Genomic DNA, 24,702 nt, shown 5'->3' with positions numbered 1-24,702 from the left:
AACTACTGTTGAGATGAACAGATCAGTGTCACGCCCTGACCATAGAGAGCTCTTGGTTCTCTATGGTGTAGTAGGTCAGGGCGTGACTAGGGGGTGTTCTAGTTTAACATTTCTATGTTGGTGTTTTGGTTTGGTTCCCAATTAGAGGCAGCTGGTAATCATTGCCTCTAATTGGGGATCATATTTAAGTAGCTATTTTTCCCACCTGTGTTTGTGGGATATTGTTTTGTGTTTGTGCATGTGCACCACGTAGTCACGTTTCGGTGTTCGTTTATTGTTTTTGCTTAAAGTTTCACTTTGTAATAAATATGTGGAACTCAACATCCGCTGCGCCTTGGTCCCGTTCTTACGACAATCAGTTACAGAAGGTCAAATCTGAAGCAGCAATACATGTTTGAAAATTACCTCCTCAGAGCTTAGAAAAGACTTCGGGGTGTTTCTGGGGGAATGGGTGAAGTGGGTAGGGTGTAGGTTTGTTATGGGAATGGCAGAAGTTAACTGGGCACTAAGATCAGTGTGAAATTATGGATTGTATTCTTCTTTTCATTGTTTCTGCTCCTGTGATATATAAACTGTGAATGTGTACCATATCTACCATCTGCTGTATATGGCCCAATTGTGCAATGCAGTTTTACTCGTATTCTTTACTTTGACTCTTTATTCAGTTGAGTGTGTAGTTGTCTCACTGAGGGTGATAGTGCAGACGGAGAGTCTGGGGAGACGGTTCGGCCCGGTCTGGCCTGGTTCTGTTTCAGTTATGCTGCAGGATTAGGCTTTCCAGCTCATCTGCAGAGCGGAGCAGGAAGGCGGCAGACTCTCGGTACCCGGCGATGAGCTGCCGCACCGCTGTGACCTCAGGGGGGCTGAGCTGAGCCGAGGCTCCTCCCCCGCCTCCACCCTGACCACCGTGACTGTTAGAACTGGAGGAAGAGGAGGAGGTGGGAGCCACAGACTTCATACTGAGATCAGTGGGACCTGGAGAGAGAAATTATAGTTTACTGTAAATGTGATTACCCCATACATTAAAGAAAGCACAAGATTATTGATATACACAGGGTCTATAGAAAATGTAACATTATTGATATACATTATAGGCAATAATCACACTAATATAGATACAGGCACATACAAACACACATGGACAAACACATTCCCATTGACTTTAGGTGTAGGAATATAGGAATTGGGTTAAAGCTAATTACCATTGGTCTGTGTGGTGGCACCGGTGGTCGGCAGGTTGTTGCCGATTGCCCCGTAACTGTGGAAGCTGTAGTTGAGGCCTCCGTTGGTGCCGTTGGTGTAGACTGGGTCCTGGGACTGGGAGTAGGCTGAGGCAGCCAGGGAGAAGCCTGAGGGGGCCCCTGGGGCCGGGTCCCTGGAGCCGTTCTTATCAACAGTAGCAAGTTCCTCCTAGGGGAGTAGTTACAATAGTTATTACACTGTACTTACAGGAAGAAGAACAAAGTAATAAGAACATGTAAAGTATTAGCAAGATATACAGTAAATTAATATACTGTAGCTACTTACAGATGTACTATCTTAATTTGTTCACTCTGTTGTCGCAGAGAATGTGCAAATTGTAGTGTACTCGAGGTTTAAAAAGACTTATAAAGTTTGTAATGTCCACTTTAAAATGTCAGATTTGATGTATTCTAACAACCAAAAATGATCAACCCCAACAAAAATGTCCATTAATTATAATCCAAATAATAATTCACATTTCCTGTTGCAGCATGATTATATTCCTGCTGTAAGAAACTGGTCAAGTTAAGATAGAACAACTGTACTGCACATACTGCTAGTGATGTTAACAACTTTTCTGTAAATTGTAATTATTTCGCCACTATGGCCTATTTATTGCCTTACCTCCCTAATCTTACTACATTTGCACACACTGTATATAGATTTTTCTATTCTATTGACTGTACGTTCGTTTATCCCATGTGTAACTCTGTGTTGTTTGTGTCGCACTGCTTTGCTTTATCTTGGCCAGGTCGCAGTTGTAAATGAGAACTTGTTCTCAACTGGCCTACCTGGTTAAATAAATGTAAAATATTTTATTTTAATTAAAAAATTTAAAAATCGGTCAAAGTTCCAGAATAACACACTCTTTATCTACTGTCATGGATAAACAAACACACAAATGAATACACTCCAAAATCACATGAATGAACGAATACACACATGCTGTGAACACACACACTCACAGGGCCTTGATAGACATCTAGTCGCATCCTCTTAGCAGCGTTGCGTGTCTCACTTTCACAAGCAGCGGCAAGAATGTTCTCTGCCATGGCAGAGGTGAGGTGGGGTGGTGTGGGCCGTGTCTGACAGCACAGACAAAACAGAGACAGTGTTAAGGGTGTGCGTTATAACATTACTGTGCGAGTGAATTTAGTGAACATTTATGCATGTTCATGAAACGTGTACATTGGCAGATAAAAAAACATCGCTTTCTACAACTCCTGGCCGTCCTAGTCTCTAAAAACAATCAGAATACAGAGGGGAACAGTGCCTACCTCAAAACCAACCTTCTTCAAACGGCGGCAGGACTTGAGGTAGGTGCGGATGCGCTTGCGTGAGCGCTCCTGGAATTCAGGGAACTGTCGGCTGCATGACTCAATGATGGCCTGGATCTTCTCCTTGGGCTGCTTGGAGATGGGCACCATGCGGTCCAGGTTCTCATCCACAAACAGACGAACAAACATCTGAGAAGGCAGAGATGAAGGGGGAAGGGAGGAGAGAGGGGAGGTTGGGGTGTAGAGGGGAGGAGCGGGGGAAGAGAGAGTTTATAAGGGAGACAAGAGAGGATGGGGGTGTAGAGGGGAGGAGAGGGGGAAGAGGGAGTTTATAAGGGAGATGAGAGGATGGGGGTGTAAAAGGGACGAGTGAGGAGAAGTGGGTGTAGAGTAGGGGGAAGCAGGAGGGGGAGGTGTTAACAGGGGAAAAAATTGCCAAAGCAGAAAGGGGGAGCAGCCAGGGCAGTGGAGCATGAAATAGGGTGGAAAGAAAAGGAGAAGGGATAAAGAGGGGGGAGAGAGGAAAGAAGATATACTGAATACCAAAGATTTGAAGCATGTCATTTCACATTTTAACTCTGACATTCATATTCTTTAGAAAAAGAGCAAACATGACTTCTTTGTTGATATTTGGGTTGCATAAAGACCAAATGGGTTGCATAAAGACCCAATGGGTTCCATAAAGACCAAATGGGTTGCATAAAGACCAAATGGGTTGCATAAAGACCCAATGGGTTGCATAAAGACCAAATGGTTTGCATAAAGACCCAATGGGTTGCATAAAGGCCAACTGCGTTGCATAAAGGCCAATTGCTAAGTAATACAACCATTGAAGTCTATATTTACAAGTGACAGTTGTGATGGGACTCTTACATTGAAGGCTTTCAGCCTCTCTGGGTCCATTCCCTCTGCATCAGTGATCTTGTCACTGTCGTCATGGTCGTCGTGATCATCATCATCATCATCAATGATCTGAGCACGCCCAGAGGTCAAGTCCTCAGCGCTCATGCTCAGTTCAGTCTTCACTGAGTCATAGCTTCCGGAGCTGTACTGAGGAGACTAAACACAAACACACACACAGACAAACACACACACACATACACACATAGACACACACACATCACTATTAAAGCAACAGTTGAGGACACAAAGCAATGTTCAAGTTTCCAATCAAAAGGCCATATTCAAATACCTTTGCTATCCTTACCTTGTTGCCGTAGTCTGGATTCCCGGGGCACTTCCTGGTGGAGTCAGTTAGGTAGGGCGTCCCAACAGGGCTCCCCACAGGCAGCAATCTGTCGGTCAGATTGACTGGTTGCTGGTCCTCTGAGGAGGAAGAGGAGGAGGTGGTGGTGCTGAAGTCCAGGGGAGCACTCACCCCGTTCTCAGTCACCTCCCTGTACGGAGCCAATCCATCTGGAGGGACAGCGCCCACAACCATCACCTCCGGAGGGGTCAGGGCTGGCAGACCGTGGCCACTGACACTCTCAGAGGAGTCATCATCTGTCAGAGAGAGCAGGAGAGAGAGAAAAGGTAAAGAGATGGAAACATTGATGTAAAATCCACTGATGGAAACACCACTGATGGAAAATCCACTGATGGAAACACCACTGATGGAAACACCACTGATGGATACACCACTGATGGAAACACCACTGCACCTATTCCCAGCAACACAACGTAGTATAATGATTTACAGATTATGTTTAACTCAAATTAGTCTCAAGAAATCCAGAGATTACCATTCATTAAAAAAATCTCACAATTACACCATTTTTGAATGAAAATGCAAACAGACAAATCCTGCCAATAGAGTTTTTGCTAATGGTCCAAGCTAGGTTGGTGTGTTGAGAGGATGCACTGTGTGGCTGTTGTTTTTGATGGAGTAAATGTGTACATGCTTTTGTTTGCTCAATAATTTCTCTCCTTAGTTGGGGGAGGAGTCGACATGCTATATGTTGTGCTGTCAGAGTGTTTGTATAGGAAGAGGAGGGTATTGGGGTCAGCTGTCAAACTAATAGGGGGTGCTTTTGCAGTGGAGGCTTGAGTTATGATGGAGGTTTCAAACGGGGGAAGGATGGAGATGAGGAGGGAGGAAGGGAGGAGGGGGAGAACATGATGGGATGGTGGGGGAGGACGTGATGGGAAAGAGGTGAAGGGGGGAAACAGACCCTCACAGGGCTGGCATGTGAAGTATGAGGGAACAGTATTGATGTGTGACAATAACACTGCTGGGGTTATGCTGTTAAACCACAAAGACAGCTGATTTCTACCACTCTAACCATCGCCTTTTCCCTAAGGCAGGGGGGGACCATCAAAGTGTCCCTTTCCTCCATTGAAATCTAAAAGGACCCACTCACAGGGATTTCCATTGTTGTGCTGGACCTGTGAGGCCTCGTATGGCTTTTTCCTACTGTGTCGACTACTTAGAATCCAGCGAGTGCACAATCTGTGACTTTTTCTTTGAATACACTATTCTGTACAAACTGAAAACTGGTTATCTATAGTGGATGTCCACTTTCCCTTCATGAGGTAGTCATGGATGGGGGTGGGGGTGAGTGGAGGCCCTTAGGCATTAGGGATTCAAGTTGGGTTGGGGTACTGAAACACTCCACATGAAGGGGGAGTTGGTTTGATTAGTACATTAATAACAGCACATGTTGCTGCCTATACTATGAGTATATGCCCCCCCCACACACACACCTGTTAATGTACACACCAACTCCAACTCATCCATTGCGTGTAAGCAGGAACATACTGCACACAAACACACAAACACAAAAAGGCCAGCAGTTTACCATCCTCCTCTTTGAGTGTGGTCTGTGGGCTTTGTACACTCTCTCCATTGGGGGGACTGAGCTCAGGGACAGGGGGACGCTCAGCAGAGACCCACGTGGGCTCAGTCATATCCATGTCCTCACTGCTCACCGAACTGTCATCCTGAGGAGAGCGAGAGACATAGAAATAGGAAGATTGAGACACTTATCAAGCCACGATTTCGTCCCTGAGGAGAAGTCTAGGAAAACTGAATAGGCTGCTGAAGAGAGCAGCAGACTGCACGAGGTAAATTACTCTCACTCAGGAGGATGAAGGCTGGACCAAAAAGCTTCCCCTTTGGCACTTTGAGCTAGCAGTCAGGACATGTGTTAAACACACATAATAAGAGTACATTATCAAAAATGGAAATGGAAAGCACAGTCCACACTCAGTCCAAGTTTAGGCAATGCCATTTTCTCCTGAGAAAATCTCCTTATTAAATAATGTGTCTTGAAGCGCTGTTATTTTTAACTGTGGAAAGTAGAAACACCAAACGTGTTCACTCTAATGGAACACAGCCAGGAGTTGCCTAGCAATTAAGAGGTTTGGGCCAATAACCGAAAGTTTGCTGGTTTGATTCTCCTAGCAGGCAAGGTGGAAAATTCTGCTGTCCTGCGCTGACTTTGGTAAATAATCTACCGTATTTACAAGGAGGCCTGGCCTATATGCACTGTAAACCCCAAGGCATTTTTTACTCAATACTTCTAGTAAGTTGTACTCAAAGTCAATGAAAAGTCATTATAACTTAAAATGTTTATGTGGTACTGACTCAAAACTAAATGAGAAGTCACACCAACTAAATTGTTTTAAGATATGATAACAAATGAACTTTTTCACAGCATGCTCTACTGCAGGTAGATTTTTTGGAATTGTTTTTAACATCTGTGTTTTTGCATGTCCATTGAGTGATTGATTGATTAAATGTTAGGCTACACAAAGATACATATTTTTTTATAATCTAATCCAATCATGGAATTTTTGCACCCGCTACTGAAATGGTTGTTCCAGTTTAAATGGCTTAGGTAGTTTCCTCCCACTGTTCTTAACCCTGCCAGTCATTATGAATGCAGGTTGTGGGTGAATACAAATTTCAAGTGTTGGATAGCCTAATGCTGGCTAGATTCCAATAGGAATTACACATCACTTTGCAAGCCAGCATAATTTGATTTACAGTTAGGGTTGCAAAATTCTGGTCTATTACCCATTTTTTCCATAAATCCTGGTTGGAAGATTACTGGAATTTTTTGGGGGAATGTTATAGTATTTTGCAACCCTACTTGCAGGCCTGATGTGGCCTGTAAACTATGAGTTTCAGGCCACTGTATAAGGCCTTATTATATATGTAATGGCTCAATTATAATTATAATATTTGCCTAGGAACTCACTTCGTGAAGGCCACGGGACTGAAAATGAATGAATTTAACAACCATGTCTCTGTCACTAACAAATAGTCATGGGTGGTAACTCTACAATTCAATTGAAAATGCAAGGCACCCTGGAAAATAATATGAGGCATGGCTTACTGGGGGGCCTTAATGTATGTATACCTTACTCAAGAAAACTGCATTTGTATGCATTTGAAGGTAGTACTGCTCACTTCAGCTATTTAAGTTTCTTAACTTCATTTTTTTTAGGTAATAGGTTTTCTCAAAATGTTTGAGTAGCCAGAACTTATCCGGTTTTACAGTGTGCATCACGAAATAACATCTACTGCCCTTGCCAGGCCAGGGGTGTTGCAGATGGGGTTAGCTTATTATGAATACACTGGCTAATACCTTGCATATATCATGAATGTATGAGAACACAGTTGGCCCCACAAACAGAACAGTACAGTATAATACAGTACAGTAAGAACCAAGAACTGATATCCTCCTGAGGAAACACAACACACTCCTCTGAGGGTTCTGTAGAGGGCTGAGGCACTTACTGAAGGCTCTATTAGGTACCAAGTGATGCATGGTGTAATAAAGAGAGAGCGAGAGGGGAGGAGAGAGAGGGGTGGAGAGGAGAGAGAAAGAGGGGAGGAGAGATAGAGAGGGGAGGAGAGAGAGAGAGGGGAGGAGAGAGAGAGAGGGGAAGAGAGAGGGGTGGAGAGGAGAGAGAAAGAGGGGAGGAGAGATAGAGAGGGGAGGAGAGATAGAGAGGGGAGGAGAGATAGAGAGGGGAGGAGAGAGAGAGAGGGGAGGAGAGATAGAGAGGGGAGGAAAGATAGATTGAGAGAGGGGGAGAGAGAGGGAGAGAGAGAGGGGAGAGAGAAGAGGAAAGAGGCAGAGACAGCTAGAAAGGGGTGAGTTGGAGAGTGATAAAGGATGAGGGAGACCTGAAGCGGCAGGCAGAAACATAGGATGTAAATAAATAGAATACCCTATTCTGTTCTATGTTAACCACCCTCCCAAGCTTCCAATAGTGTTTGGAACACAATGACCACCACATTAGAAGGGCCCTCTGCAAGAACTCTCTTTCTGTTGCTGTTTTTTTATTCTCTCGCTCTCATACACACGCACATGCATGTTTAATTCATTTAGGCATTTATGCATGAATAAACGACGTGCACAATCTCCGACATGAAAGCTGTGAAAAGTGACATCATTGATGACATAGGCTACCATGTCCTGCAGCCACAATGTCAACTGGGCAAGCAGAGGTGAGATTCATTCAAAAAGGAACTGACTGAGCTGTATCACGGCAATATCTTCAAAATACACAATATATACAAAGGTATGTGAACACCCCTTCAAATGAGTGGATTTGGCTATTTCAGCCCCAACCGTTGCTGACAGGTGTGTAAAATCAAGCACACACCCATGCAATCTCCATAGACAAACATCGGCAGTAGAATGGCCTTAATAATGAAGAGCTCAGTGACTTACAACGTGGCACTGTCATAGGATGCCTCCTTTCCAACAACTCAGTTTCTACCCTGCTAGAGCTGCCCCGGTCAACTGTAAGTGCTGTTATTGTGAAGTGTAAATGTCTAGGATCAACAACGAGGATTTCTCTAAAATCCTACCGTACGGGTGTGCATAAGAAGTCCAGTGTTGGAGTAGAATGAGGACCGGGTGTTGTCTCTGATGTCACTCTCACGATACAGTAAACTACAGTAGCCTACAGTGGCCTACAGCAGCCTACAGCAGCCTACAGTGTCCTATAGCAGCCTACAGTAGCCTACAGCAGACTACAGCAGCCTACAACAGTCTACAGCAGCCTACAGCAGCCTACAACAGTCTACAGCAGCCTACAGCGGCCTACAGCAGCCTACAGCAGCCTACAGCAGCCTACAGTGGCATATAATCAAATCCTGTCAGTGTCTTTAGATTCTAATTGGTGAATCTGCTGCCTCCCTTGCTGTGTTTAGATAGTTGGTTGACCATAACATTGTCCTCACCCCTCCATCTTTTTTTCATGGCACTTGATGTTATATTTCTCGTAGATCCTGCTAGGCCTTGTGCTAAATGCAAAGTTTTTTTTTGCAATGGATTGCAGTTGAGTGGGTCCTCGAGTTCCAGAGGATGTAAACCTATCGGTATCTACCCTACTCGCAAAGTCATAGAAATGTGTGGATATGGAAACGTTACAAATGTCCCCCCCATCACCGTTTATCCCCCCCACCCCACCCCACCCCCTCTCACACACACCCACCCACCCACCCACCCACACACTGTTTGCCTTACCCGCTCATTGGCAGTCATGCACTGTAGTTTCATCTGTTTCAGGTAGGTGGCAGTCAGTGGCATGTTGTAGTCAATGAGGTCCGGAACCAAGGAGGTTGGTCGATCATTTTCTATACAGAGAATACAGTAACACTCATACAGTAAGATCATTTCCAAAACAAACAATCAGGTAAAGCAAACTACGCATGAAGAGCTTTTTGAGTACTCCCACATGCCATTTGGGCTCCGCAACACCCCTATACTGTCTATTGGTTTTCTTTGACCAGAATGTCCATTCATCTGATCTGGTTCCTCTGATCTTAATCAGAATCAATCTCTGATTCTGGCAATTATGATAACCATGGTGGCCCTTGAGATCTGGAGTCCTGAACTGCTGTTTCAATGCTGCAACCGAAACAATGGGAAGCCCTCTGTGTTCCCCACCATGACCACTAGAGGGACCCCATGCTCCTTCTATTGGAACATCGTATTCATTATTTAAGACCTCTTGGGTCTTTGTTCCATCATTTGGCTTAATGATGGCCTCCACCTTTGATTGCCCCTAAAAATGGCTTACGAAACATTCGCAGAGACCTACAACTATATATTTTAACGACAGATTGGACCCTGCGTTGAGTGTGTGAAGCGATGAATATGGGGCTATAAATGTACTAGTAGTCAATTCAATGGGTCATTATGTATAGTAGCATTGCAATTCATCATTTTGACAAAGGTAGTAGGAAGGTGATATGTGTTATAACAATAACCCCTTATAAAGCTTTAGAAGGCATTGTTGCTATTCAGATCATGTCAAATTAAAGGAGTCTTTCTTATCAAACAAGACTTTAATACCTGAATAAATATATACAGTCAATTAATAAACAGGAGCCAGTAGACTGACTTGGGAGATAGTAACCTTTGAACTCTGCAGTGCTGGGATTGATGTGCATCCTCTTCTGACACTCTCCACAGTTCATTAGGAAGCGTGTCACTGCTTCCCTGGGCAGGAAGGCGTACGTCTCCGCTATCTGTGCCAGGGGAAAGGTCAGAAGGCACAGGTCAGGGCAGGAGTAGAGGAGGCACAAACTGTTATTAAAGCCTGGGATCTGTGATTATGTTAATGCTGTGTTATCTGGGGTTGGCATGGTGAGGAAGGAATCCTTCCTCAATGATCCAACAACCTCTCTCTCTCTCTCTCTCTCTCCCTCTCTCTCTCTCTCCCACACATCTGCTGCTGATATCCTGACTGTTTGAATTGACCATCTACTTGTTTCTGCTTTGATATCCCATGCTGGAGCTGGGGCCTTTTCTTCACCTGCTCTCTCTCTCTCTCAGGTGCAGCTGACTCATATATATTCCCCTCTCGCTCCCTCTCTATCTGTTTATCTCTGCCTCTCTGCCCCCACTGGCGTTTCCCTGCTAAACAAGGCGACCTTCACGTGACCATGGCAAGGCAGCAGGGATGCCCAGCTCACCCCCCCTCTCCCCCTCCCCAGGGCAGCATAGAGGGAAAGGCCGACCAGAGGAATCTGCACTTCCCAGAAGGCCAAGGTGACAGCTCCATATTATGCCCCTGCCCCAATGGCGCTCAGTGCCTTCTCAAAAGGGTACGTGCTATGAGATGTGACAGGACCTCTCTACAGGGCAGGGGCGAGAGGTAAGAGAGGGAAATGGCCCTGGTCCCCAGGGGGTTTAACAGCCATGCTCCCTAAAAAAAACTGTCTCACACCACAGACAAAGACCCCCCAGCTGTAGACACAGACACTCACTAGATCCTAAATAGACAGGGTGAATACAGTAGGACTGGGTGAATACAGTTGCAACATAGAACAATATAATCTAGGAATGCATACGCTGTTGATGATGTGGTTTATCTATGGGCTATACTTTCATTTTTTTCTAATCAAATTTTATTAGTCACATGCGCTGAATACAACAGGTGTAGATCTTACAGTGAAATGCTTACTTACAAGCCCTTAACCAACAAAGCAGTTTTACCAGAAATACCTAAAAAATAAGAAATAAAGTAACAAGTAATTAAAGAGCAGCAGTGAAATAGCGAGGCTACATACAGGGGGTACCGGTACAATGTGCGGGGGCACCGGTTAGTCAAGGTAATTGAGGTAATATATACATGTGGGTAGAGTTATTAAAGTGACTTATGCATAGATAATAACAGAGAGTAGCAGCAGCGTAAAAGGGGGGGGGGGCAATGCAAGTAGTCTGGGTAGCCATTTGATTAGATGGTCAGCGGTCTTATGGCTTGGGGGTAGAAGCTGTTTAGAAGCCTCTTGGGCCTAGACTGGCGCTCCGGTACCACTTGCCGTGTGGTAGCAGAGAGAACAGTCTATGACTAGGGTGGCTGGAGTCTTTCACAATTTGTAGGGCCTTCCTCTGACACCACCTTGTATAGAGCTCCTGGATGACAGGAAGCTTGGCCCCAGTGATGTACTGGGCCGTACGTACTACCCTCTGTAGTGCCTTGCGGTCGGAGGCCAAGCAGTTGCCATACCAGGCGTCGATGCATCCAGTCGCCATACCAGTTGTAGATGCAACCAGTAAGGATGCTCTCAATGGTGCAGCAGTAGAACCTTTGGAGGATCTGAGGACCCATGCCAAATCTTTTCAGTCTCCCGAGGGGAATAGGTTTTGTCGTGCCCTCTTCACGACTGTTTTGGTGTGCTTGGACCATGTTAGTTTGTTGGTGATGTGGACATCAAGGAACTTGAAGCTCTCAACCTGCTCCACTACGGCCCAGTCGATGAGAATAGGGGCGTCCTCGGTCCTCCTTTTCCTGTAGTCCACAATCATCTCCTTTGTCTTGATCACGTTGAGGGAGAGGTTGTTGTCCTGGCACCACACTGCCAGGTCTCTGACCTCCTCCCTATTGGCTGTCTCATCGTTGTCGGTGATCAGGCCTACAACTGTTGTGTCATCGGCAAATTTAATGATGGTGTTGGAGTCGTGCCTGGCTGTGCAGTCATGAGTGAACAGGGAGAACAGGAGGGGACTGAGCACGCACCCCTGAGGGGCCCCCGTGTTAAGGATCAGCGTGGCGAATGTGTTGTTACCTACCTTTACCACCTAGGGGTGGCCTGTCAGGAAGTCTGGATCCGGTTGCAGAGGGAGGTGTTAAGTCCCAGGGTCCTGAGCTTAGTGATGAGCTTTGTGGGCACTATGGTGTTGAACGCTGAGCTGTAGTCAATGAATAGCATTCTCACATAGGTGTTCCTTTTGTCCAGGTGTGAAAGGGCAGTGTGGAGCGCAATAGAGATTGCATCATCTGTGGATCTGTTGGGGCGGTATGCAAATTGGAATGAGTCTAGGGTTTCTGGGATGATACTGTTGATGTGAGCCATGACCAGCCTTTCAAAGAACTTCATGGCTACAGACGTGAGTGCTACAGGTCGGTAGACATTTATACTTTTGTCTCCTGTTGAGGATGCATGGTTGCCTTAGTAACTACTGATGCTATAAATAAGAAATAGCCAGTCTATAAAATGCTTATTTTATGTGGCAGTTTCTAAGAGAATAGGAAGATGCTTTAATACAGTCTATATAGGATGCCGATTGATGAACTGATTGTTTATGTTGGCTCGGTGCCAGTCTTACTGCTTTATAGGTCTTCTTCTGGCCAGCGTGTTTAGGTGCTCTACCAGGGTCGGCACCCATCTCCACATGCATGGCATAGATGATGTCGAAGAAGTCCTCCACCACTGCCACCCTCTTCAGGGATGAGCTGTCCTGGGCCGAGCCTGCATCTGCACACTGGAAGACAGAGAGGAAAACATTCAATACCCTGTCTGAGAAGACTAAGGCCTGTGTGTGTGTGTGTGTGTGTGTGTGTGTGTGTGTGTGTGTGTGTGTGTGTGTGTGTGTGTGTGTGTGTGCGTGCGCGCGTGCGTGCATGCGTGCTTGTGTGTGTGTGTTTCAGTTCTCTATGGAAAAAGATCTCCCGAAACATAACAGTCATGAAAATCTGAAAATATCTGAACCCCTGAGGCTATTGGCTGATACAGGGCTCGTAGTGTGAATGTTAACAAGATGGTTTTCTTATCCCAGCATTGAGAACAGTGATGATGATTCAGCAGAGCAATATGGATCAGCACACAGGAGGGACAAATATGGAGCAGCTCAGGCTGTCCAGGACAAATCACCACAGGGTCAGCTCTACTGAGATGTCCAGTGCTACTGTCTGTGTCTAAGTAGCTCCCTGCTCTACAGGCTGGCTGCCTGTCTGTGTCTAAGTAGCTCCCTGCTCTACAGGCTGGCTGCCTGTCTGTGTCTAAGTAGCTCCCTGCTCTACAGGCTAGCTGCCTGTCTGTGTCTAAGTAGCTCCCTGCTCTACAGGCTAGCTGCCTGTCTGTGTCTAAGTAGCTCCCTGCTCTACAGGCTGGCTGCTTGTCTGTGTCTAAGTAGCTCCCTGCTCTACAGGCTGGCTGCCTGTCTGTGTCTAAGTAGCTCCCTGCTCTACAGGCTGGCTGCCTGTCTGTGTCTAAGTAGCTCCCTGCTCTACAGGCTAGCTGCCTGTCTGTGTCTAAGTAGCTCCCTGCTCTACAGGCTGGCTGCCTGTCTGTGTCTAAGTAGCTCCCTGCTCTACAGGCTGGCTGCCTGTCTGTGTCTAAGTAGATCCCTGCTCTACAGGCTAGCTGCCTGTCTGTGTCTAAGTAGCTCCCTGCTCTACAGGCTGGCTGCCTGTCTGTGTCTGGGGCTAGCCTAACAGAGTGTTTCCTGACAGATGTCACTGGCTCAGGCTGCTGCTTCTGGCTCTGGGTATCATCACACACCCACTGGCCAGATCACTGCTGGGGCTGGGGCTAGTGTACTGCAGTGGGCCTCGATCCATCTTGTGTTCAGAGAATTAGCTGCCAGATTAGCTTCCCCTCAGCAGAGCTTCTTCATCCCTGCAGAGTCAGTCTCTCTCTCTGTTACAGACTCTGAGATTGCTCCACTGCAGAGAGAGAGAGAGCGGGAGAGAGGGAGAGATAGCTGCGGCTTCATTCAATGTCCCCACCAGCACCACCTCATCCCTGCAGTCAGTGTTTAAAAATAACACCCCGTCCTGTACTGTACAATGCCGACAGCTCCTCCTACAGCCAACCCCCAGCATCCACCCTGCTTCCAGTGCCGCTGACCCCGTCACCATAGAAACGGCCACAATCTCTCTCTTGGGCAGGTGTGCAGGGCAGAGGGTCATGTGACACTCAGTTGGAACTCATATCGCTACGACAACGGCCTTGTTGCTTAATAGCCTACTTACCGCATGGGCTTTCTTTCTTCCACCGGGTCACCACTGGGCCTTCTCTCTCTTTCTCCCTCAAGTTCTTTCTTTTCCTGGTTACATTTGTCTCTATTCGGTATTTCTTTGTTTTTCCCTCTTGTGGTGGTGTTCATTTCATCTGTGTATCACTTCCTCAAGAAATTACTTTTATGTAAATAAATATGTGAACTGAGGTTTATGTACACGATGTATAGCCCTGAATAGAAGCTGAGGTCAATGAAACAAAAGAACGGAATATTATATACATCTAGTTAAGTCCCTGGTACACAGTACAAATGTAGGTTCCAAAAGTTGTGAGATGTCAAGGGGATGTGTTCTAGGTGGGACTCAGCGTTTCTCGAGGAGGGTCCATATTTCAGAAAGTTATGACCGGCATCACTGAGGAATCTCATTCTTTTTATTATACTGTATATTATTTTTCTCTCCTCTGACATTTCGAATCCTGCTCCTGCTATCTGACATTTATTTAGCTCTTCCTCCTCCGACTGTGTCCTTCTCTTCCTCTCTCCCTACCTCTGTCCCGTTCGTTCTTTCTTCCCCATTCTCCCTGCTCCTGCTCTCCCAAGTGCAAGGTAAGGACCGTTGCCATGGCAACTAGAACCAGCTCACAGAGCAGGTTTGTTTTAATCCGGCCCGTCTCCTCTCTCTCTCTGTAGCCACTCTCCCTCCCTGTCAGCATGTTCTTGATGTAATAACCTAATGATAATGAAATAATAATACTAACAATCCTAATCATCATCACTCCTGTAAGGTATCATTTTCCTGATGACATCATCATTATTCAGGACAAAAATAGTGAACAGGTCCATTATTTTCAGCATACTCAGAATAGGATCCAACCTGGGACACTTGTACTTGTACTGCACCTATCCAGACATCTACCTGTGTTAGATCTGCCATTGTCCTCTCTGACACTACATTATACTGTATATCTCACTAACCAAGATTTCTATTGCTATTTTTGCCTCCTATGTCCTCTTCGTTTTTCAGTGAATTGTGGTACAGCAGACAAGACTCCATCACCCTTGGCAGGAATCAACCCAGACTCAATCCAGCCATTCATTTTCCAAAAGATTTAGCATCCCTTAGAACAGGGTTTTCCAAACTCGGTCCTGGGCCCAAGGTTTTGGTTTTTTCCCTAGCATTACACAGCTTGATGATGAGTTGGTCATTTGAATCAGCTGTGTAGTACTAGGGCAATAAAAACTAAACGTGCACCCAGGGTGGGCCCATGACCGAGATTGGGAAACACTGCCTTAGAAGGGTTGCAGATTGCCAGTGAAGATAAACAGATGAACTCTTCACTTGCAACATATGCGCTCAAGGGGTAGTTTAACCATTAGTTCACACAGTGTGTGTGTGTGTGTGTGTGTGTGTGTGTGTGTGTGTGTGTGTGTGTGTGTGTGTGTGTGTGTGTGTGTGTGTGTGTGTGTGTGTGTGTGTGTGTGTGTGTGTGTGTGTGTGTGTGGCACACTCATGTTTATGTGTTTAAATGTTCAATCTGTTTATTCAGCATAGTCCACAAGGTGTATGTTGCGTGGCTGGAGAAGACCAGCTGTTGAATGGTAAATATGTGGTCTCATCAGCATCAGTGTTTTACAGGAGGGAGACATGTCAGCAGCCCTAATAACCATCCCCAGATAAACCTATCAACACTCAACTCCAACTGTCTCTCTTCCTGTTTCCTCTCTCTCTCTCCATCTTCCCCTTTCTCCTTTTCTCCATCTTTCTAATCCCATAGGACTGCTCTCCCGAGCCACAGCATACCCCCATCCCCTGCTCTCTCTCTCTCTCTCTCTCTCTCTCTCTCTCTCTCTCTCTCTCTCTCTCCCTGTCCCGCTCCAAACAGCTCTGTTGCTAGGAGACTGGAGGGGTTGATTCGGCCCGGCCACCCCCACCCCCCCTGGCAGTCATACACACTAGCAGAGAGAGAGTCGCTGAGGGGAAAGGAGAGAGCGGAGGAGAGGAGCGGTCCTGCACACAGACGGTTCGGGGGGGCTGGAGGCAGCTGGGTCACACAGACAGGCCAGTAGACAGAGGAAGGGAGAAAACCACAGCAAACATCTCAAATGGAAAGGGCAATGTATCCTCAATGGAGGAAGGAGAGCAAACACTGTAAACCTCCACAGCCATTAAAATATATACAGGATTTATAGTCGTATGTTTTCACAAATACTGCCGGTAGCAATACTACAGGTACAGTATAGCTCTGTGTAAATAAAATAGAAAACATATTGTGTATGATAGACTACACTACACAAGAAGAGAGCTGTAATCATACGCAGTTGATTATGGGTGGTGGTGGCAGATAGACGGAGCCCCAACAAAAGAGGGACGGTGGGAGAAAGAAAGAGGGACATTGGAGAAAGCAAGAGGGAAAGTGGGAGAACGAAAGAGGGACAGTGGGAGAACGAAAGAGGGACAGCGGGAGAACGAAAGAGGGACAGTGGGAGAATGAAAGAGGGACAGTGGGAGAATGAAAGAGGGACAGTGGGAGAATGAAAGAGGGACAGCGGGAGAATGAAAGAGGTACAGTGGGAGAAAGAAAGAGGGACAGTGGGAGAAAGAAAGAGGGACAGTGGGAGAAAGAAAGAGGGACAGTGGGAGAATGAAAGAGGGACAGTGGGAGAAAGAAAGAGGGACAGTGGGAGAATGAAAGAGGGACAGTGGGAGAATGAAAGAGGGACAGTGGGAGAATGAAAGAGGTACAGTGGGAGAAAGAAAGAGGGACAGTGGGAGAATGAAAGAGGGACAGTGGGAGAATGAAAGAGGTACAGTGGGAGAAAGAAAGAGGGACAGTGGGAGAATGAAAGAGGGACAGTGGGAGAAAGAAAGAGGGACAGTGGGAGAATGAAAGAGGTACAGTGGGAGAATGAAAGAGGTACAGTGGGAGAATGAAAGAGGTACAGTGGGAGAAAGAAAGAGGGACAGTGGGAGAATGAAAGAGGGACAGTGGGAGAATGAAAGAGGTACAGTGGGAGAAAGAAAGAGGGACAGTGGGAGAATGAAAGAGGTACAGTGGGAGAAAGAAAGAGGTACAGTGGGAGAAAGAAAGAGGTACAGTGGGAGAATGAAAGAGGTACAGTGGGAGAAAGAAAGAGGGACAGTGGGAGAAAGAAAGAGGGACAGTGGGAGAAAGAAAGAGGGACAGTGGGAGAAAGAAAGAGGGACAGTGGGAGAAAGAAAGAGGGACAGTGGGAGAATGAAAGAGGGACAGTGGGAGAAAGAAAGAGGGACAGTGGGAGAAAGAAAGAGGGACAGTGGGAGAAAGAAAGAGGGACAGTGGGAGAATGAAAGAGGGACATTGGGGGTAAAGGATGGCTTTGTCAACAGCACTAATTACTCAGATTATCTCATTGCAGATGTAACAACAGGTCACCTTTTAAAGTCCCATCTCCCCCTTGTAAACCCATCAGCAAGATAATGGATGCATAAATGGGAAAGCCCTGGTGTCCTCATTACGGAGGGGGGTAGGAGGGGGGTGCAGCAGTGAGAACATACAGATGTGTCCTGCAATGCAGTTTAAAAAGGCTTTTGAAGTTTGCAATTCCCACTTTGACATTTCAGACTTTTTCCCTTGTAAAAAAATCAACCCCAACAAAATGTCATTAATTATAATCCACATAATAATTCACATTTTCTGTTGCTGCAGGATTATTTTCCTGCTGTAGCAAACTGGCTCAAATTAAGATCCTACATATGTATAAAACATAATCTCCTTGCCCCCCTTTTAAAAACCTCTCCTCTTTCTGCCGGCCTCCTTCTTTTATTCCCCCCTTTCTCTTTTCTTCTCCCCGTTCCTTTGCACACTCTCCCTCAGTTCATAAAACCCCTTCATTAAATCCACATTAGGTCTGCCATGCTCTCCCCCTATGTCCCGTTCCCTGCCCCCCCTCTCTCTCTCTCTCTCTCTCTCATTTTCTTTCTCTCTCTCTCTCTCTCTCTCTCTCTCTCTCTCTCCTTTTCTTTCTCTCTCTCTCTCTCTCTCTCTCCTTTTCTTTCTCTCTCTCTCGCTCTCTCTCTCTCTCTGTGTTTCTCACTCCCATGATGATCATTAAATGATAGAGCGTGTGACAGTCCCAATAACTCATCCAGGCCCTGACAGACCCCACCCCTCTGTTGATGTTCCAGTCACTACCCCAAACAGAACATCCTGATGTACTACACATAGGTTCTGCAATCTGGGCCTTTCATCATCTTTGTGTTATTACTACGTAATTACTACATGTGTTCTATTTCTGTTACAATGTTCGGGTTGTTAAATATTGGTCCTGCTACAGCATTAAAAAAATGATAGTAGCAGAGTGTAGTAGTAAGATTTAACACCGAGACGTAAGGCTGTGTGTGTGTGTGTGTGTGTGTGTGTGTGTGTGTGTGTGTGTGTGTGTGTGTGTGTGTGTGTAAGTGTGTGCTGAGATCTAGAGCAGAGCTCAGACTCTCCCACACAGGGGGAGCCCCCAGGCCAGTTAAAAATGGTGTTAATTTATCCTCCTATGGGAGCAAAGAACTGTCTCTCCATGGCAACAGAGAGGGTGCTGAGGGGAGGAAAAACAGAGCAGCACGATCAACGACCCCCTCTTTGTACGGACACACACGCACACACACACACACACACACAGTAACATACACATTTTCAGTCTCTCACACAAAAACACACACTCGCATAAGGACACACTCCAATATCAAACTCTGTGCACAGCTTATTAGAGATTCATTACAAATATATTACCAAAAGGCTAGGAACACATTGGCTTCAAATATGTAGGTCTACCGAATCCTCTTGTCCTAGAAGAGGCCTCATTCACAAAAATAAGTGGTTGCATCATCTCTCTCTGTATGTAATGTGTCTATGTGTGTCATCTACATCCAAAGCAGAGGAGCCTTGCACATCATTTATTTGAAGGGGCACTGAGGGCCAGATGCAATAACTTTCATTCTCTGTAAAATAAACTGTATAGGGATGAAGTTGAGGAGGCACTGGAGACACTCCCATATGGCCAAAGCACTGAAATAACCACAGCACGCAGTCAATCACCCAAAAAAGTTGGTGAATTAGAGGCTTGGTTTAAGAGAGGCCTTGTTGCTGAAAAACCAACATTAAAACAGTACATTATATCCCGTTGTACTTTTTATATTAAGGTACATTCTCCCCAATCTTGCCAGGTTGAGGGTAAAGAGCAAATTTGTGGCTTTGGTTAAGATATTTAACATTTGTAGGCCTAATAACCTATGTACAGTCATAATAAACCAACACATAGAGACTGAATAGGAGGGACAGAAAGAAAGGCTAGATTATGCTGGAGTTGTGCCATGCAAAACTGTTAGCATTAATGCAAATGTTGTTTGAATGAAAGGAGCACTATTCTTTTGACTCCGTGCCCTCCGAACAGAGGGGAGCGCTCAGGAGACTTGGAATAATGAATCAGATAATGATGATGACGTTCCTGCTCCATTTTGATGGCAGAACACAAACGTTCCCTGTCTGTCTCAGACGGGACATACTGAACCACTCCCACACCTCTCACCTGTTTCTTTCTATTGTTTTTCATCAAGTTCCAATACTCCATTCACTGGGTTACAGTTCTCCCAGAGGAAAGGTCCATAGAGCATTGTAGATGTCAATTAACCCTTTATGCCCTTTTATGACAGCACTTCCTGCAGCATCTTACACATGGAGTCCCATACCTGAGGCTGTGCTGTGTGTGTGGTGAGAAAGTCCTACCAAATCCAGATTGTGAATGAGGGATAGAGATATGTAAAGGTTTCAGTTGGCATGGCAACAAAAAAGCAACCGCTCTCATCCGTTAATATTTTTTCGGTGCCATATTTAGAGCAACAAGAGAGAAATGAACACAACATTCCACTTTGAAATGGAGGGCACACCTATAGCTCAATAAATGATTATGTGTGCAAACCAGACTGTATTATGTATGGTGGCAGAGTATCTGTCGGTGTACAATAAATCTCTGCTATTAATAATGTAAAGCAAAAAACGACAGGCCGATATGAATCAATGAATCTAGTAATGGTAACGTGTGAATGTACCACTACACAGTGGCCATGTCTGCAGTAGTGTATGACTGCAGAACATCTCACCATGCCGTGGTCTAGCAATTGTTATATTCTCCTCCTCCTCTCTGTCTGGGCTCTAATCAGGACATAATGAGAGCGAAAGCAGGTTGCATCCCCACACTGAGGCCTGCTGAATTTTCTAAGCACTGCTCAGGCTCTCAGACATACAGAAGGAGAGCGAGAGAAAGGACTCGGGGATATAGACAGAGAGAAAGCGAGTGTGAAAGGGAACGAGAGAGAGAAATTCCAAACAATCCCATCAGCTGTCTGAAATGTAGTTTGCACTAGGCCCGTGCTACAAAACTCTTTAAAACCACTATTCCCTTTAGTCGGTGTCTGTCTCTTTCCGTCCACTACTGGACTATCCTGTATAACTCTCTCTGTCTCTCTCAACTGAAAAAAGGTTCCTGTCTGCCCATCAACCACTAGCCATGCAATCCTTGCCCCCACCCCCAACCAACCTCCCCCTCATTTAGCCCCCCTGCCTGCGCCCTCAGTGAAACTTGGCACACCCCAGGAGCAGCTGCAGAGGGGCCGCCACACTCTGAAAACACGCCCCCCACCACACAGGAGGGGCACTGAGGGCGTTGGGCGTTGTGGTTTTGTACTCTCTCTCTGTGTGTGTGTGTGTGTGTGTGTGTGTGTGTGTGTGTGTGTGTGTGTGTGTGTGTGTGTGTGTGTGTGTGTGTGTGTGTGTGTGTGTGTGTGTGTGTGTGTGTGTGTGTGTGTTCATTAATTCAGATTACGGTAGCATTTACTTTTTTACAGTATAAAACAATCAATTTCACAGTATTGTACTGTGTCATTACACAGTACTTGCTTTGAAACCATATTTATATTACAGTAGGTGTACTGTGATACGAAATACAGAATTTGACTTGCCACCGAGCTGCCTGTAAATGACTGTCAAATTCATGGTAACCCCTTTACAGTGTACCCAATCTCTGTATCTTGTACATATTTATATTTGGGTGGCACAGTGGTATAGGCTTCAAGCGGACAGTGAGAGAATGAAGAAGAAGAGAGAGAGAGATCTGAGGACTGATACACTATCTACCACTCAGCAAGGGAATCGTCAAAGATAACATACTGACAGACAAGAGAACACACACAAACCACCTCCACACTCACATTGATACACATTGACCGTTCTTGCATCTAATTGCACCTCTACTTCACTATTTGACTTTCCACTTCCCACTTTAATTAATGATGAAATGACTGCCTTGTGTTTGCTTTTGTTGTTCTGTTTGTTGTCTAGTTTTGCACAAGTGGGGGTTGGACATGGGGGAGTCCCCTGCTGTGTCCCATCAATGACTAGAGGTACATACTATTGAGGAATAGTTTCCTTCTATCTAGTAGAACTATAAATCACATATAGGCCTCTTTAACATCATTTGCATACTATTCTCAGGTATGCATGGTAGAAGTAGAAAACAGTGTCCTGCCCAGGCGCTAACCTTTTATTACCGTAGAGCAACGACATTTACAAACTTGGCCCTCACAGAGTGACATCAGCTATTTCTGGGTTTGTGCCTTGGACATAAATCTGTGTCAAAACAAAAGGCTTTTGCCCACAAGCAATGTAAAATGGATAAAGTGTCGAAAACTGAGACATTTCAGAACTATAATATGACATAATGAAAAGTAAAGCGTAGATTAATACCTGTGCGTAATAAATGTCATAGTAAACACAAAAGGCTATTTATCGCTCCATCATCCGAGATACAAAAAAGAAAGAAAAACTTAACTAAATCGCCAACTCTAGATGCACCTGCCAAGAGTCTTTATCATGAGAAACTATCTAGCCTATTGGACCAGGTGCAGTTAGGTATTTCAGCCCAAAAAAGAAAGGCTACACATTAACACAGGTAAAACACCTGAGAAAGGATCGATCAAATAATCCACGCCTCAATCCAATAAACCACACCTCAGCGGTGCTGATATTCAAAACTGTTCTTGTAATTTGAGTCTATTGTTCACACTAATCTTGAGGGTCCTTGGAGAGCTTGTCCCAACACCATGGTGGGGGTTGGTGTGATTCCCTGAAGGCATCATAGAAAATGGTGTCCGTCTCAACTGGCACTGAACAAACACACACACACAACCTCTATCCTGTGCCTATAAATAGTGTTTTCTTCTACTTTGGTCAATCAGCCTAGATAATCAATGTATCAGATAGGATATTCATCCGTCTACATTTCCAACCCCAAGTAGCCTACGTAAATAAATCATTTACAATTTCACCTCAGATTAACACATGATTAACAGAATTGTAATACATTTAAGATATATTGCACGAGATTATCATATGGTGAAATCATTCAAATGTCAATTCTAAGCAGCAGTGGTTTTAACTTTGATAGAGGGAGGATGCCGCTTTATTCATCTGCCTTCTCTTTTGTTCCCACCGGAGACCCTCACAGGGATCAAATACGCACGGTGGTTTTACGTCCAACATAGTACAAATGCAATATATCCCTTTTATTTATTTATAAGCACACATCAAAATCGAACGTTTTATGAATGTGGATAAATGCACTAAGTCATAAAAAGACATGCAAGTGTAGGAACTATGCAGGTATGATTGGTTACCAGAGCAACGGGTGTCTGTGGAACGATCCGCATCTATCCTGCACTGGGCAATGGAAAGTTGCGGGGTGCACACATAACTACGCGGATTGACACCGTGGATAGTTTTGCTTTCATAGCATGTGCACGTAAGTTATTGTATTCTTGTCAATATAAATTTCTGTTTGTCAGTTAGTACAAGACATTAGAACGAAAAAATAATGTGTGGTGCTGCGCATTTAGCCATCCCTATGGAAAGCCGGATGGATTTTGTGGACTTATGCAATAGGGCTATTATACGAGGTAAAGGGGAACATGATAAATTATTTTGTTCATCTATAAACCCTCACCTCCCCCTTCCATACAATGTCCTCCTCTAGGGGATACACCAAGCACCCCGGCATCCCCACAATTTGGGCACACCGCTCGCTGGCACCCAATGTATGCGCGCACACTCAATTGTCCTGCATGTCAGGAGTCTGGACAAGACGTACTTTTTACCATTATGTTGTGAATGGGCTATTAACTCATAAATACTGCTTAGTAGCATAGCGTTCCGTTGACAGGACATTAAACGAGTCATTTGCCAGACGACCACAGAATGATACCCCACACTGGCGATGTTGCTTCTATAGGCACCGGCGTTGCTATGGCAGCTGGGGATGGGAGTGTGACTGCTCTGTTGAAAGGATGAGAGTCGGTCAAACCGATCTTTCTGTGAATAGGGGGAAAGCCAAACGCTGAAAAGTTGTAATCAAATAGGTTATGACAGGTGTATGTGGTTGTGGTGAAATCGAATTGGTTTCATTGACGATAACGGGACGTCTCATGCGCGCGCGCGCGCAAACACACACACACACACACACTTTACCGTTGACATGGCACACACACACACACACACTTTACCGTTGACTTGACTGGGACATATAGGACGGGCTTCCCTGACGCTCCTTTCTTGTGCTCTCCCAGAATGTTGCTCCCGACCTGAAACCCTTTCGACTTCACCCAGAATTTGAATTTGGCATTGATGTGGCTATTGTCGACATACATGCCGTCCGATTCTTCGTTTTGCAACAGTGTCTGCATGATTTTGTTGTATTTTCGCCGGGTGACGGTCTTTGTTTTACCCGAGTCCCCATATGTCCGGAGGCACCAGTCCTGAAATTCACTGAACATCTCCGCTCCTAAAACGACGGGACTCCGGCTCCTTTTCGTTACATCCGTGCATGATGATTTTTTTGTTGCCATAGCGTTCGATCTTATAACCCGTTTGGCTCTTCAAATAATAAAATAGCTATTATGCAGGTTTCCCCCTCCTCTCCCGTCCCGCGTCGAGGAGGATGGTTCCGCAACTACGATGGCTTTCTCCCTTTCCTTGTCAGCTGGAATAAAGGCGTAGGAAACTGATTCGGGCAGCCGCACACCTGTTTGCAGAGACTATTCGCCTGCTGTCCCGAACCACAACGGCAAAATGTCACTTGCTCACATCATCCGCTGAGAAACTGAGGGAGGGGGGCTGTCCTATAGAGCGGGTATCTCCCACCTGTGCGCAAACGGTCTCTTGACTGGAGGCTGAGATATGGAGAGAAAAAATACAGTGCTGCTCACCAAACAACAAAGAACACAGGGGAAGCATAGATGGAAAAATACGTTGAACTGTGGTTGTCTATTGACTTACTTTTAGACATTCGACACCATTTTTAGTCAGAGCTGATGCAGAATCAAGTGAAAACCGTGGCAATTCTCAAACATTTAGGCCTAATCGGTATTGAGCCATGTAGGCTATCTGAGC

The 24,702-nt window shown here is 45.5% G+C and overlaps 1 protein-coding gene across 1 annotated transcript; it reads right to left on the bottom strand.

Moving 5' to 3' along the window:
- Window positions 1-310: 310 nt before the first annotated feature.
- LOC115168048 (nucleolar protein 4-like) lies at window positions 311-24,392 on the bottom strand. Its single transcript, XM_029722912.1, has 11 exons — window positions 23,817-24,392; window positions 12,599-12,754; window positions 9,903-10,014; window positions 9,008-9,117; window positions 5,318-5,459; window positions 3,727-4,022; window positions 3,393-3,578; window positions 2,520-2,708; window positions 2,208-2,327; window positions 1,203-1,410; window positions 311-975 (listed from the first exon to the last, which is right to left on the bottom strand). Exons 1-11 carry the CDS (start codon window positions 24,156-24,158, stop codon window positions 752-754), a joined length of 2,085 nt encoding a protein of 694 aa, XP_029578772.1. The 5' UTR covers window positions 24,159-24,392; the 3' UTR covers window positions 311-751.
- Window positions 24,393-24,702: the final 310 nt, after the last annotated feature.

The sequence above is a fragment of the Salmo trutta genome, chromosome 30 (assembly GCF_901001165.1).
Source record: "Salmo trutta chromosome 30, fSalTru1.1, whole genome shotgun sequence".
Lineage (NCBI taxonomy): Eukaryota > Metazoa > Chordata > Actinopteri > Salmoniformes > Salmonidae > Salmo > Salmo trutta.
This window is presented reverse-complemented; position numbering and strand designations above follow the sequence as displayed.

Coding starts and splice junctions, on each gene's coding strand:
- LOC115168048 (XM_029722912.1), bottom strand. CDS start 24,158: ATGGCAACAAAAAAATCATCATGCACGGATGTAACGAAAAGGAGCCGG. Junction 12,755..23,816: donor ATGTCCCAGTCAAGTCAACG/GTAAAGTGTGTG, acceptor TCTGTCTTCCAG/TGTGCAGATGCAGGCTCGGC. Junction 9,118..9,902: donor CAGCACTGCAGAGTTCAAAG/GTTACTATCTCC, acceptor TTCTCTGTATAG/AAAATGATCGACCAACCTCC.